We start from the raw sequence: 15,895 nt of genomic DNA, 5'->3' as shown, positions 1-15,895 counted from the left end.
GATTACTGTTTGTTATCTTAACATATTGTATTGCTTATGGGAGTTGTGAGATGGATTACTGTTTGTTATCTTAACATTTTGTATTGCTTATGGGAGTTGTGAGATGGATTACTGTTTGTTATCTTAACATATTGTATTGCTTATGGGAGTTGTGAGATGGATTACTGTTTGTTATCTTAACATTTTGTGCATGTTGGCGTGGAATTCTGATGTCCATACCCACATAGATTTCAAAACTGAAAATTATGTTTCATAGTTACATTTTATTTTCATTTCTATCAGCATTTCCAGCCATGAAAATAGACAAACTATATCTAAAAAGATTCATACGCACATGTTTTACAACTGCTTTGCATTCATGAGACAATGATTATCACTGCAACAGGTAGAGATATCGAAGGCAAAGAACATTGGAAATGAGAATGTTTAAACTTGAAACCCTGCGACAGATGGCAACGTTCCATTGAACGTAAAGATATGGTTTATGCGACCTTATTTACATTTCGATGCTTTTTTTATTTTTAGATTGTGAGACATGCACCTTTTATTTTTCATAGGCATGTTTCTCCTGACAAGCCAGCTCTACATTCAATTTCCTTTTGTCGTAAGGTAATTCACTTTTCTGCCACGTAATCTATGATTAATCTATCCGAGTATTTGAACGTTGTTACATGTAAGTTTTACAATTTCCTTAATTCTGAATCTTTGTAATAATAAAAAAAGATACCACTTCAGGTAAAGTTAACTGGGTAGGTTAACATTTCAATGTGCATGTAAAATGTATGCTTCAACGGTTTCAGTCAATTAAAATAATTCCATATATGATGCATATGATAGGTATTGCAGTCAATTTGACATTTTTATAACAAACTAATATATCGGGGGATGTTTCACAATGGTATTTTACAATGTGCTTAGACATAATGTGAAAACACGTTGATTTGTTCTTTTATGTAACAAAAAATGCAGTAAAAGTATCGTATTTTGGCCACAACCTTGTACGAAATGACAGAAACAATGAAATAACACTTTGTTTGGTTCTGACAGTATTCCCAGTGTCAAATGTTCTTCTACATTCAACATTAGATCAAAGGATTGCAATAAAAAGGAAAACATCACCGCCACTTACAATGTAACCACCGTAGCACCCAAGGGAGACGAAAAAGAGCAAAATAGGACACAACGAAACAGCAGCATGGATAACACAGAACAAACAGAGTCTGTCAATAGTACCGGACTTATCATCGGAATTTGTGTTCCACCAGTCGTTCTTATTACAGCTATCGCTGTCGTTTTGGTCCTGAAAAGGTGGAATGTAGCCGGATGCTGCAGTAGCAGGGATGACATTCTGGATTTAACAGAACAAGGTCCATTGAATTAGATCCCCACACAGGACAAAAGTGATGAACTAATTGATCACGATCGTCATCGTCCCCACATACACAAAAGGGACTTAGATTAATCACTCCAGATTTTAGTAAAACTCAGTATGCTTATGTACACGTATATTGTAGTCTTTTGAAATTTACTAACAGGAACTTGTTTCGGTGTCATATTATGTAGAAGAAAATCGGTTATCACTAACGCTGTGCTCCGTCAAATGCATGTGCCTACTTAAGATTGATCCATGTTGCTCTGGAACTTTATTGGTATCATACGGGTCCCACACCGTGTTCTCCACTCTAATTTCGTGTACGTAAAGGAAATATCGGATGTTACTTAACGTTTAATCAAGTGCCTCTGATCATATATTTCTGCTTACGATGGATCCATGCTACTCTGGGACTTTCCATTCATGTGGTATCTGTCTTTAAGCTAAATCGTACATTTAACGTCTACACTATCACATCAATATTGAATGAATCTGAAGTATTGCAGTGAAAGGTAGTGATTTGTACATGTATTATTAGGTTTGTTAATTGATTGACGTCACGTAGTGGTTCATCTAGGAGATCCTTTGCTTGTCATTCCAATTTACAATATCCATTTTTTATTTGAAAAATAGCAATAATCTAAGCATTTAGTTGATATGTAAGATTGGTATTTGTATATATTCGGTGATTTTACTAACATTTAAGAAATACAATCTTTTGTATAATTTACATGTTTCAGTCTGATTGTGTTACCTCACTGGTTGTGCATATACGATGTATACATCCTAGACACCTGATTCCACCTCTGGTGTGTCCAGGGGTTCGTGTTTGCCCAACTATCTATTTTGTATTGCTTGTAGGAGTTATGAGATTGATCACTGTTCGTTATCTTCACTTTGCATACATTCCATTCGATATACATAGGATATCCCATGTTGTAAATATATGATACAATGAATTATTGATTGAATAATGTTTTACGTCCCTCTCGAGAATATTTAACTCATATGGAGACGTCACCACTATCGGCGAAGGGCTGTAAAATTTAGGACCGGGCTCGGCGCATAAGGTCTTTGAGCAGGGAGAGATCTTCATCGTGCCACACCTACTGTGACACGGAACCTCCATTTTTGCGGTCTTATCCGAAGGACCGCCCCTTTTAGTCCCCTCCTACGACAAACAAGGGGTTGAGGATCTATTCTTACCCGAATCCCGGGATGATGAAATGAATTATATTCAATATTTATTTTCCGTACTACAATATTTAATATTCTCATTTATGAATGCATATTTGTAAAAGGAACATATGGAGCTTGTTCTGGGTATAGTCAGTTTTTAAATCGAGGTAAGCTACTGACAAACAAGTTGATGGTACAGGGATTTGAACAGTCTCGATTGAAGTCAGCATTTCGCAAATTCTATGGTCGTTATAACGATCTAGTTCGTCAATACAACCTCGCATTGGGTCAAATGCTGTCTGACGTGTTTCATACCGATTGTTAAGCCGTTCTTGGCACACTGATTTTGACTGCGGATAACTCCGTTTACCGGATCAGGATATGGGGCTCACGGCGGGTGTGACCGGTCAACAGGGGATGCTTACTCCTCCTAGGCACCTGATCCCACCTCTGGTGTGTCCAGGGGTCCGTGTTTGCCCAACTATCTATTTTGTATTGCTTGTAGGAGTTAGGAGATTGATCACTGTTCGTTATCTTCACCTTGCATGGAAATCATCTTTTTTAAAATGATCAAATGTGTACAAACATAGGCAGAAGACATATCCCTACAGTGGCGGATAGAGAGCCATGCCCCCTTTTTGTGACCAAAATAAAACAAGTATGTAAAAGTATAACATTTGACATTATACAATTTCGGACTTTAAACATTTCGGTTGATCATCACTGAATAGACATTATTTGTCGAAATGCGCATCTGGTGCATCAAAATTGGTACCGTGTAAGTTTTACATACAGACAAGTGCATAAAGATGAACATATCAATGATTTGTTTTAATTCATGATTTCATCATTATAAAGTATAGCTAGAATAACCCATAAACGTAACGTAAACAGCTTCAAAACCGTGGTTCCCGTGGGAATCCGGATTAGGACAGGTCCCCAGTGTCCCTTGCTTGTGGTAAGGGGTCATTAAATGGGGCTGTCCTTCGGATGAGACGACAACAACTGAGGTCTCGTGTCACAGCAGGTGTGGCATGATACATATTTCACCTGCTCAAAGGCCGTAGGAGCCGAGTGTAAGTGTAGATTTTGCAACCCTTAACCAGCAATGGTGACGTTTTCATATCAGTGAAACATTCTTGAGGGGAACTTTAAAATACACAATCAATCCATCGAAACCCTGGAGCACCAGACCCACAATCTATTGGATCTCCCATTTTAACAAATTGTGGATCCACCACTGCTATATACTCGTATAGTTGAATTTAAACACCTAACCTTATGATTATCAAATGGATATTTATTCGATTTACTACATAATTCGCACTATATATTGCAAAAGTTATAGCCATATCAATTACAAATATTTCCATTATAAAATAGAACAGGTTTAGCTTCTTCATCAGCTGAGCTAACAAGCTAAAACTAGATCGCTATGTTGGTATCTTCGAGGTGAATGTTACACATAATTTCGAGAACCGAAATTGAATATGGGATTTTCAAATTGATGACAAGGGAAGTTCTCAAAAATCCCATGAAGGATAGAGAATTAAGGATGGGACAAACACGGGACACAGATCCCACCAACGATGGTTTCATGTGCCTCGAAGGAGTCGGCATTGACTGGTCACACCCACCGTGAGCCCTGTATCTTGATCAGGTAAACGGACTAATGTAGTTAAAATCAGCGTGTAAAACGGTTAAACAGTTGGTATGAAACACGTCAGACATTCTATCCCTTACGAGGGGTTGTATTTCTTAATTAGATCATTAGACTACAGATTACTCCGTTTACCTGATCAAGATATAAGGCCGACGGCGGGTGTGACCGATCGAGGGGGATGCTTACTCATCCTATTCATCCGATCCGACCTCTGGTATATCCAGGGGTCCGTGTTTGCCCAACTCTCTATCTTTAATTGTGTCCCTGTTCGTTATCGTTGCCTTTCATCATTATAACAACCATAGTAATATGCTGAATTCAAACAAGATCATTTGGCAAGTCCTAGTGGGTGGTTTCGATGATTTAGATACTTTAGTCTTATAATGAACAAGGCGTGCATCATTAATTTTTTACTAGCATACAAAATGGCCGACATATATTGTTGCGTTGGCTCCAGTAGCCAGTTTTGATGTTGTAGTGTTACACAAACAAAAGGCACGCTCGTTCGAGTTTTTAACCCCAACACAAACTAACACTAGATGTCGAAACACAGGAGAAAATTATTGGAGGATTTTTATGTTTCTCCCTATTGTAAAATAACCATATTGACCATGTGTCTAAATCTCTTATCACGGAAATTTCTCTCCTATGTAGAAATAAAAATGATCCTTCGAATACAACGTATTTTTTGAAAGTTCAAATATCTACCATTGATTTTTGTTCCACAGTTTTTGGACTAATTCACGTTACTCAAATTTTGAGAAGGTTCGTCAACTTTCAAAAACGTGCTGCTAGTTATATTTGAGATGCAGTCAATGGTACGCCCTCTCGGCGTCGCTTTGAAGATGTTTGTTGGCTCACATTCCATGAACAGTTTATCGTAAATAAATATGTTTTGTTAAACAAATCCCTGTTTAACATCAGTCCTGTTGGTTAAGATTGATGTTTCAATTCCAATAAAATAACAAATACAATATCCGATCCGACTGCAATTAGAGATTGTTTGTATCACTTCAAACTTGTAGCGATTTGAAATTCTTTCCAAAAATCTACTGCTATTTAATAAAATGATTCAGATGTACATGTATACACAAAAATATCCCCAACATTCCATGATTTCAAGCAACAAGTGAATTAATTTGTAACGCAATGTCGATGTAATATGATAAGAGTGTGTGTGTATGTGAATAGTCTATCAAATATCAAATATGTTTTTGTGTGAACACAAATTAAACGCGGAAACCAAGAGTTGTGACACGTTTTTTTTTCTTTGTGTAAAAGCGATGTCAATTTCGCACAAATTGGGTTTTCTTGTATTTTTCAGCATGTCGGAGTAACGTTCTGGGAAAACGACTAGAATGAAGCTTTTAAAGTATACATATTATCCTTAGAGCACTCTAATTGGTCTCCGTAAAAGTCATTACAAAGCTGGTCATTTCGATTCTAATCTCTCTCTTTTTCTCTCTCACTGATCAACAATGAACCATATCTATGAAAATATTGATATCAAGTATGCGTAAAACATGAAAGAACTGATAAATTAGTTCACTTACCCCTCTAAGCTCGAAATGTTGAAATCGAAAGTAAAGGATTTAATCTGACATGTCTTTAAAAATAGGTAACATATTAATATTCTTCATCGATCTGAAAAAAGGTGACGATAATGATAAGGGATAAAAATACAAGACTGAGAACACATTAAAACTTCACTAAACCGGAAACTACCAGACTAAATGAAACGACCCGATTAGAGGGATGGCTGGTTGAGAGGGATGACCTGATTAGAGGGATGACTGGTTGAGAGGGATGACCTGATTAGAGGGATGGCTGGTTGAGAGGGATGACCTGAATAGAGGGATGACTGGTTGAGAGGGATGACCTGATTAGAGGAATGGCTGGTTGAGAGGGATGACCTGATTAGAGGGATGGCTGGTTGAGAGGGATGACCTGATTAGAGGGATGGCCAGTTTACCGAGAAATATAGCATTTGGGGATGACTCATCTTGTTTATCATTATACATTTCGTCTTCGCCCCATGATCCCCCCAACCCCCCAACCCCCCACCTATTTTCAAATCACAACCAATATATAGAAAATAATGTGTGATAATGATTTAAGTTGGGAAATAAATACAAGATAAAGAATTGTTCTGCTCATCCTAAATGTGATACAATACGGAATTGGGTTTATCGTTTGTTATAATCCTTAATCATCGGCGGATATCTAATTAATGATCTCTGAATTAATATCAATAGTATTAGGCTGATCCTAATTAATATCTCCCATAATTCCGTTCAAATATAGTTTTGTTTCCCCAGACTCTCGCTCTCGAGATATTGCGCTAGCCAGAGTCTGGTACTACTACTGTTTTAATTTTGTGACATGTGGAGGGCGTAAAATAAAAAAAACAATAACTAATGGCAACTCCTGAAAAGAATAGATGCGATTTTGTTCGTTACAAAGCAAACACAGACATTGTATTGTTTGTTGAACCAAAATGTTTTTTAATACTTAGTTTTTTCTTCTTCAGTTTTTAAATCGAGGCAAGCTACTGACAAACAAGTTGATGGTATAGGGGTTTCAACAATTTCGATTAAAGTCCGCATTTCGCAAATTCTATGGTCGTTATAACGATATACTTCGTCAATACAACCTCGCATTGGGTCAAATGCTGTCTGACGTGTTTCATATCGATTGTTAAGCCGTTCTTGGCACACTGATTTTGACTACGGATAATTCCGTTTACCTGATCAGGATATAGGACTCACGGCGGGTGTGACCGGTCGACAGGGGATGCTTACTACTCCTAGACACCTGATCCCACCTCTGGTGTATCCAGAGGTCCGTGTTTGTCCAACTATCTCTTTTGTATAGCCTATAGGAGTTGTGAGATTGATCACTGTTCGTTATATTCACCTTTCATTTATAAGTGATGGTATGCTGTTTGAAAATTTTAATTTCGCCTTTGTAAAGAAACTTTCCAGTTCCCCCAAGTTTCTCCATCAGCCAATCAGAAACAATACCGATTTCGCGGTAAGCCTCGATTTGAAATCAAAAATGTTAAATAGGAATCGTACCAGACTCGTGCTTGTGCAAAGGCTCGAGAGCGAGAGTCTGGGAAACCGAGACTTCATGTAGATTTAATGATCCATTCTTGTATTAACATATATGCAAACATAGATAAAAGATATGTCTTTATTTGCATTCCTCTGTTTATGTCTGCCACTCATAAGGAAATTTTCGGTGCACCGCGATTCATATCATTCGATTCGATGCACCGATTGAAAATTCCAGATTTCGGTTCGGTTTGGTTTAGATTTTACATACACGAAAACAACAAATATGGCGTCTAAGTGATGTGAAAAACGTGGAATGTTATGCAACAAAGATTTAAATCACTACCGTATTAATATTTAGCATTTTCACCACTCATATACCAACAGAATATTGTCCGTAAGATTATTAAAGTTTATCTTTACATGACATATAGCATTTCTGTCAGTGTAGGGGTAACATCAACATCGTAGATAATGACACAGATGAAATGTTTGACAGTTTATATGAGAGAGAAGTAAATCAATAAAGGAGAGATTTTCAAAGACTGTCAATTGATAGAATTGATGAATTTTTACATATCAATGAAAACAATATCTTATACATTTTAGATTGGCTGTAGATTTGTTTAATAATCCAAAAATTATGCAGCACATTAAGATAACAAATTCTAATAGATTGTCAATGTTTTCTTTTATCTATCAAAGTTATAAAATGCCGTTATAAATATATATGATGTTTACAAATGACCAAATATAGTTATACAACTTGAGTAGAATTGAATCAAGTATGCTACTCATTAAAATTGTTGATTTTTGTGCTCTCATTAGATATATTTGATCTAATATGAACCCAATCGAAAATAACCGAATCGTAATGCTCTGAATCGAAACCGAACCGAATCGAACTAACACTGAATCGTCCCAGCCCTACCACTTATGTACTCGGCAACATGTGTTTAAAACTGTTGTACTTATAAAAGTGCAGTTTGAATATATTCGTATGATCTATCTATGGAGATCAAGAAAATTAAATTATATCTTTTGGTAATTAAAATTAACACTCATGTGGGTTTTTTTTATTCATTGTCGCTTATATCCATAGGAAAGCATGGTGCAACAATATGGCGCTCACTACTCTATTCATTCATCATATAAGGTCTACAATATCTGTTGGATGAATTTTGTAGAGAATTAAGAATGTTTACTGGGGCTGGTCACGTGACAATAACACCCTACAATAGCAGTCATTGAGGTCCCTTGTAATTTTCATACTCCCTGATGCCGTACCCGGTCGGTCTTCGATCACCCCTCCGGCCAGTATTTTCTAGTCTTAAAAAGTGACCGGTATTATGAGGGAAAATTACAAATTATTTGTCATATTCTAAAAAGAGGCCGGTGTCCAATTTTTAGGGGTAGCCGGTTTTGTGAGAATTTATTCGTAATTATGGGAATTGTAAGATTTCTGCCGGGACTTTAAAATTTGTCTGATATTTAGAGAGAATCGGTTTTTCTGAGTGGTCGATATGGAGACGTTTCACTGTATAACAAACACGGACTCCTGGATACACCAGAGGTGGGATGAGAAGCCTAGGAGGAGTAAACATCCCCTGTCAACCGGTGACATCCGCCGTGAGCTCACACTTCTGATCAGGTAAATGGAATAATGTTAGTAATACAATACATGTACATGCAGCATAAAACAAATTCCGGGTCTCGAATGTCTCTCAGAATATGATATTTATTTATTTCTGTTCAAATTATCGGTTTCATTGTATGTGCAGGGTTACACCCCCTTCTTACCGGTTCTATATATGTGCAGCATTAAGTTCCCATTATACCCGTTTTATCTATATGTGCAGTTTTTCTCTAGTAAAAGAAAAAAGCGAGTCAAAGATTCTATTATGTTCTTTTGTGGAATAAAACAAAAATTCCCTCTTAGAGTTTAATATGATAATATACAAAGGATGTAATAACATATAAATATGTATGTTTATGGTATTTTTCCCTCCTCTTATTCAATGATGGAAAATTCCTGACATACCACTAATTACTTAAATCTTGTATTAATTTTTTTGTACCGGTCGCAGTAGCTATGTGTTACAGCGTCTGCGTCGTAGCCAGGGGGTTGTGAGTTCGTGCCCCGCTCGTGTCATTACCTCATCAAACTTTAGAAGGAAAGATAGGTAGTGGTTTCTCCTTTGCCAAACGCTCGGCATTTACAAGTGAAAACCACAGGTCTCTCGGATATGACATAACAAACGGAGGTCCCGTGTCGCGGCAGAGGTTGGTAAGATAAAGAACCCTCACTGCTAAGGCCCTGGGCGCTAAACATAGCTTTAAAGGATGAGGTGAAACAGCAATTAGAGTTGGCCCCTTTTGAATTCCATGGTCAATAAAAGCAATACTACTGTACCAAAGTTAAGATTTTATACACAGAGGTCACAAACGATGGTTTCTAAATAGTTTTGATAGTTCCCTTTGTTTTTGTCACGAGAAATATCGAAATATCAAATTGATTCTTAAAACATTGTATGGGCCTCCGTGGTCGAGTGATCATCGCGCTCAAAATCACACGGCCCATCACCTCTGTAGGTGCGGGTTCGAATCCCGCTCGCGACGGTAAGTGAGAAAGTTTCCCAGTTTACTTTCGGAAAGTCGGTGGTCTCTTTCCAGGTACATTGTATCTGAGTTCTCTCTTCCACCAATAGCCACCAGATAACTGAAAAAAAAAAATTGTTGAGTGTCGCGGAGAACATCAATCAATCAATAAAACCCTATAACAAGCAGTTTTCGTCTTCATGAATAATGATAAACAAAGTGGGCGGGTCTTAACACAAAGGACAACAATCACTTTAGGAATATGAATAGATCTCGTGCTTTCTCCGTTTACAAATCACGTGACATTATTTAATTGAGTTAGAATCTTGATATATTTTTTTTATGAAATGGAAGCTATGCATGATTTTGTGATCGGTATTTTTAATGCATGTTATTTATTCGTGGTGATGAAAAGTGGTGTATTGCTAATACATGTACCTAAACACGGTATCAAAAACACACTCGGTCATAGATACCGTCGCTAAAAAAAATGAAATCAGAAATCAGTACAAATCTTATTGTCATTCAAATAGTTATTTTCAACTAAATACGGAAAATATATTAGAACTGTTAAACGTCAACATACGTTCCCAATATCATAATGTGATGTACTAGATATATGTCAGTGTCCAAGTGTGAGCTAACCCTAACCCTGAGCCAAGTGCTAAAAAAAATAACAAAATAAAAACACGTCCTCTTCTTTTCTCAGCCACTTGATCGAATTTGTATTGAAGCAAAATATATTATAAATATCTGGGCTAGTATAATCATTTATGAAAATACCTTGATTATCTGTTTTTAAATTTAAAAAGCACGTGCTGTGAAAATACATGCATATGTAGATACATGTACGGGTAAGTTTTATGTTTCGGTTAATTATAATACAGGTAGAATAATAAACCACAAGATATACCTGTAATGTGTACACTTTTAGTAAAGTAAAATAATGCTAGCGCATTCCACTTTGCATTTAATGTTAAAAAAGAAAATACAAAATTATTTGTTTAGAAAATTAGATTCAGAAATGTCAACGATATCCACACGTGTATTTAAGTACATAAAATTTATCAGAATTTAGTGTATTGGTAAATATATTATAGATACATGTATACCGCATGTATCGAATACACGCATGCCATTGAAGGCGTGTTTATGTTCCTTAAACAGCTCGGACAATACATCCGACTCACGTGGTATCGTCTTTTGTATATAGCTAACTACTCCGGGTAGGTCATCGAGTTGAAATAGGTTTCCGTAATGGAGAGGCCTCTAATGAAAATTTTGCCAATCTTTCATTTTAAATGTCAACGACATGGGCTACGTTTATCGCCATACGGAATTCAAAAGTTTATGATAATACACAACCATAGCTTAAATTATTTAACCGTACCTGATATCGTCCATATACTTCAAGATCTGTAAAAGTATGGGCGGTGCCAAATTCCTATGGGAATTTCAGTTAATAAGGAAATCCCAAGCTTAAAATCAGATAATGAACTACTTTTCAATACGGAAAAAGATAATTTATGTTACACAAAGAACATTTAATTTGGAGCTCCAAGTGACTTTATAATAATCTAGTTTTCACTCAATTCATCTCCACAACAATTCAAACATGCATTTAAAAAGTCCTTCCTCTATGCAATACCATTGTTAAAGTTGCGGTTTTCCGAGCTTGCGCGGGGTTCATTTAGTAACAAAATAAAAAAATTGAATCTAGATTGCAAGCGACCCCCTCCTCTTCCTCTTTATTGTTTAAATTATCCCCCTACATCAGAACTATACGGGAAGATCGCATTGAGTCAATAAATCAACTGGTAGTCTAAAACAGGACACTAATGATTGTATATACGGGTCGCCGTGTTCGTGGTCATTACGTTTATTTTTATAAGGTACTGCGCACCATACTTTAATTCCCGACGTGAAAAGAACGGCTACTCGTATTCAACATTTAACATCAAAACGAAAGTACATTGTACAAAACTTTTGGAAATCCTATAGTACATGTGATGTTCCTGAGACGATTGCATTTGTGGCAGCAAACAAATTATGGATATTTGTTAAATCATTTCAAACTCTTGCAGTGCGGAAAACGTGGACATTGTGTGCAGCAATAGGGAGATTATTGTTACAAGGATAGGCGCAACCACTTCCGTCCGTGAAGTAAGTCTCTCTCTCTCTCTCTCTCCCTCTCTCTCCTCTCTCTCTCTCTCTCTCTCTCTCTCTCTCTCTCTCTCTCTCTCTAGCACTCGGCATATGTAATATGGGAGTGGGAGAATGTTTGTAAACAAGATCACTGTCCCGTGTTATTTTTAGAAATGCATAATGAAAGTTTAAATAGGTTGAAGATATGATCTCGGTTTGTCTTTTCACAGATGACGTTGCAGCGTTGAAAACTGGAGTGGGTCAATATGTCAATGTTAACTGTGAAAGAATACGTAGGGCTGCTCCTAGTCGTGTTACTTATTGAGGTACTCAGTTTTACGTAGTAAACAGACAATTAATGAATTAACATATCGCCAGGATATAGCATGGAATTGTGTATTTATATTTGAAACCTGAAACATGTAACTTTTTGTCACAAGTTTTAAGAGTTTTAAAGTGTTTTGACAAAGGATTGGTACTTAGGCTTCTTAGTACAAACTATTAAACGTAAATTAGCCCTATGAAGAAAGAGGCCATCTGTGATGTTCAGCACAATTATATTTTATATAATAGCGACATCTCCATTCGTCTTATACCGGCTGAAAATTCAGGCTGGGGTCTGGGTTAACGCTTGCTAAACATCACAAATGCTCTATATTCTACCACTTCGTGTCTTTTTGCAATTTTACAAAATGAAATCGATGGTATGATTTACTTAAAATCTGTGCCAAAATGTGGCTCATTACAATGAAATTTTATTCAATACATGTACCTCGTTTAAACACCTCGTATGAATTTATTTTATACAAAAAAATTCCGAAATGATACAAAAGTGTTTTGTTTGCAAATAAGATATCTTGACATCCAACCTTCGCTTTAATTTTATGCGTGATATAAATATACAATGTATAATAAAATCTGCGAAGAAAACTCGTACAAAGGCTCTAATTTTTAAAGTAAAATCATCTTTGGAAATTGCAACGGTATTTTCTGTAAAAATGTTTTTAAAATCTACGGCTAGAATCTTCAGCAAACACGTCACTCAAAAAAAAAGAAAAGAAATTGAAATGAAATAACATACCTTGTATCGGTATTTTTTTTTTTTTAATTTGAACCAAACCAGAGTAACAAGTACCGATCCCGAAGATGAGGAAAACGAACAGTGATCAATTTTTAACTCCTATAACTAATACAATATTCATATCATTCATATCATTTTAGTATTTCTGACTCAACAATTAATTTGAATTAAACATGATGCAATGTACATCGTCATTTCTATTTGATTTGAAAGTTGAGATAATAGTGAAAATGAAATCCGTTACCTTTGACGTAGTATCTGCTATTAACAGCATGCTACAGTGTTAGCCCCAGAACTGTAGCTCTCTATTAGCAGCATGCTACAGTGTTAGCCTAAGAACTGTAGCTCTCTATTATCAGCATGCTACAGTGTTAGCTGCAGAACTGTAGCTCTCTATTAACAGTATGCTACAGTGTTAGCAGCAGAACTGTAGCTCTCTATTAGCAGCATGCTACAGTGTTAGCCGCAGAACTGTAGCTCTCTATTAGCAGCATGCTACAGTGTTAGCTGCAGAACTGTAGCTCTCTATTAGCAGCATGCTACAGTGTTAGCCGCAGAACTGTAGCTCTATATTAGCAGCATGCTACAGTGTTAGCCCCAGAACTGTAGCTCTATATTAGCTATTAGCAGCATGCTACAGTGTTAGCTGCAGAACTGTAGCTCTCTATTAGCAGCATGCTACAGTGTTAGCCGCAGAACTGTAGCTCTCTATTAGCAGCATGCTACAGTGTTAGCCCCAGAACTGTAGCTCTCTATTAGCAGCATGCTACAGTGTTAGCAGCAGAACTGTAGCTCTCTATTAGCAGCATGCTACAGTGTTAGCTGCAGAACTGTAGCTCTCTTTGAAAATATCGAAACTCTCTGATCCGCCCCAATAATTCTTTAGAGAGCTACAGTTCTGCAACTAGCAACATTATATGACAATATACAACAATGTTGCTGGAAAATTATGGTGGTTAATTATGGTTTATACTTTTGATGATTTATAAAACAATTTACATGTAATATGAAGATCGAAAAAAATTTTTCTTAAACTTTTACAGAATGCTAATTGCACATTAAAATTGAGAATTGCTTAGATTGGAAGTTTTACGTTTTCTAGAGACACGCGTTCATATAACGTCAGCATACTTATTTTGACTCCTCACAGATTTCCTGCGTGAATGCGTTCACCAAACCCTGCAATGCGTCCCTGCAGACTGTTTCCATGGTAACGGAATGTCCAACCAACCAGTCTTCATATGAAGCAGCTGCCGGCCGAAAGAACTGTCAGCCCCTGCTAGGACAAGGGAGTGGGTGTGAATCTCTCCAGTACCACTGTGTATTGAGTGAAGACTTGAATAGTTTAGTGGAAGTGTGTGCACCTTCCTTGAATATCATAGGTATGTTCTTTTGGTAATAAGCGTATGTGCAGACATAATTTGAAAAATAGTTGTTATTTATCTGGTGAATTGTTTGTTCAGGATGTTAAAGTATTTATAAATGATATTCCATAGCTAACATATGCTTTGATTCAAACAATATTTCATCAAGCAAATCTCAGTATGATTTGCAGGTGGCCTTTTATACAAATGTACACGTAAGCTAATCTTCTCCTCTAACGAATTTACACGTAAGCTAATCTTCTCTAACGAATGGGTAATTTCATACGTTATACTACTCCGTCCTGCTACTATTACAACGGTTGCTATGGAAACTTCAATTAATGGTTTTCCATAGCAACCATTTCTTGTACGACTCTTTTACATTTCACATCCACGTTTTTGAGATCACCATTGTGCCACCCTTTGCATGATTCTTACATGTACTGCTACTGCTACTTAAACAGTAGATATGTATATGCTCTCAATAGAAACGTAATTTCTCTATATGCACATTATGGAATGGAGATTGTGATAGAATGTTTCTTTGAGAATTTTTTAAAAAACAGATTGAGAATAAATATCATAATTTAGTTATTACAGACCTACCCTAATTTTGACCTGGATGTTGTATGAAGCCACAATTTATATTGTAAATAATAATATGTAACACCGGTAATCAGGAAGTTTAACTTATTTTCAAACAATTGGTCGGTCCGTCCGTTACCATCCGACTCATACCAAACCAGGTATTCGAATTCGACTGCACACGTTTTGGAAAGCAATCAATCCTGCTAAATTCTCGTACAGTGATATGTGCAAACCAAATTGGCATAATCATGTGACAACTTTATAGTTTTCAAATTCATTTCATCTAATTATTTTTATGTGTTTGTCCTGCCTGTCATTCTGTTATGCTGTCATTCTGTCTGAAACTTTAACCTTCCTAATAACTTTTGAACAGTTATTAGCAACCTTAAAGTTTTCAAAAGGTAGGTAAACTACCTTTTGAAAACTTTAAGCTTGCTAATAACTTTTGAACAGTAAGTGCTAGAGCTTTGATATTTCACATGAGTATTCCTTGTGACAAGACCTTGCCGTGGATTCCAACATTATTTCTACCCCGTGACTTTGACCTTTGAGTTTGACCTACCTTTTGAAAACATTAACCTTGCTAATAACAGTAAAACTTACTTTTGAACAGTAAGTGCTCAAGCTTTGATATTTCACACGAGAATTTCTTGCGTGAAGACCTTTCCGTGGGAACAAAAATGTTTGACCCTGTGACCTTGACCTTGGAGTTTGACCTACTTTTTAAAAATTTGACAGTCATCATAACTTCTAAATGGTAAATATTAGAGCTTTCATATTACACATGAGCATTTCTTGTGACACGTTTTTTCTACTGGTACCAAGATATTTGTCCTTGTGACCTCGTCC

General features: G+C 36.5%; 1 protein-coding gene across 8 annotated transcripts in view; it reads left to right on the top strand.

Annotated features, from left to right (window-relative positions):
• The first annotated feature begins 11,777 nt into the window (after nt 1–11,777).
• LOC125672979 (uncharacterized) overlaps nt 11,778–15,895 on the top strand; it is a 61,433-nt gene continuing 57,315 nt past the window's right edge. For 4 of the 8 annotated variants that reach the window (XM_056159603.1, XM_056159602.1, XM_056159599.1 and 1 more), the window contains exons 1-3: nt 11,778–12,031; nt 12,244–12,339; nt 14,245–14,476. In XM_056159603.1, the coding sequence (XP_056015578.1) occupies nt 12,280–12,339; nt 14,245–14,476 (292 nt within the window). In that variant the 5' untranslated portion in view covers nt 11,778–12,031; nt 12,244–12,279. The remainder of the gene's footprint in view (nt 12,032–12,243; nt 12,340–14,244; nt 14,477–15,895) is intronic. The other 4 variants (XM_056159601.1, XM_056159600.1, XM_056159598.1 and 1 more) reach the window with 2 other exon arrangements.

Source organism: Ostrea edulis, chromosome 3, assembly GCF_947568905.1.
Source record: "Ostrea edulis chromosome 3, xbOstEdul1.1, whole genome shotgun sequence".
Classification (NCBI taxonomy): domain Eukaryota; kingdom Metazoa; phylum Mollusca; class Bivalvia; order Ostreida; family Ostreidae; genus Ostrea; species Ostrea edulis.
The sequence above is the reverse complement of the archived record's forward strand: the minus strand, read 5'-3'. Positions and strand labels throughout refer to the sequence as shown.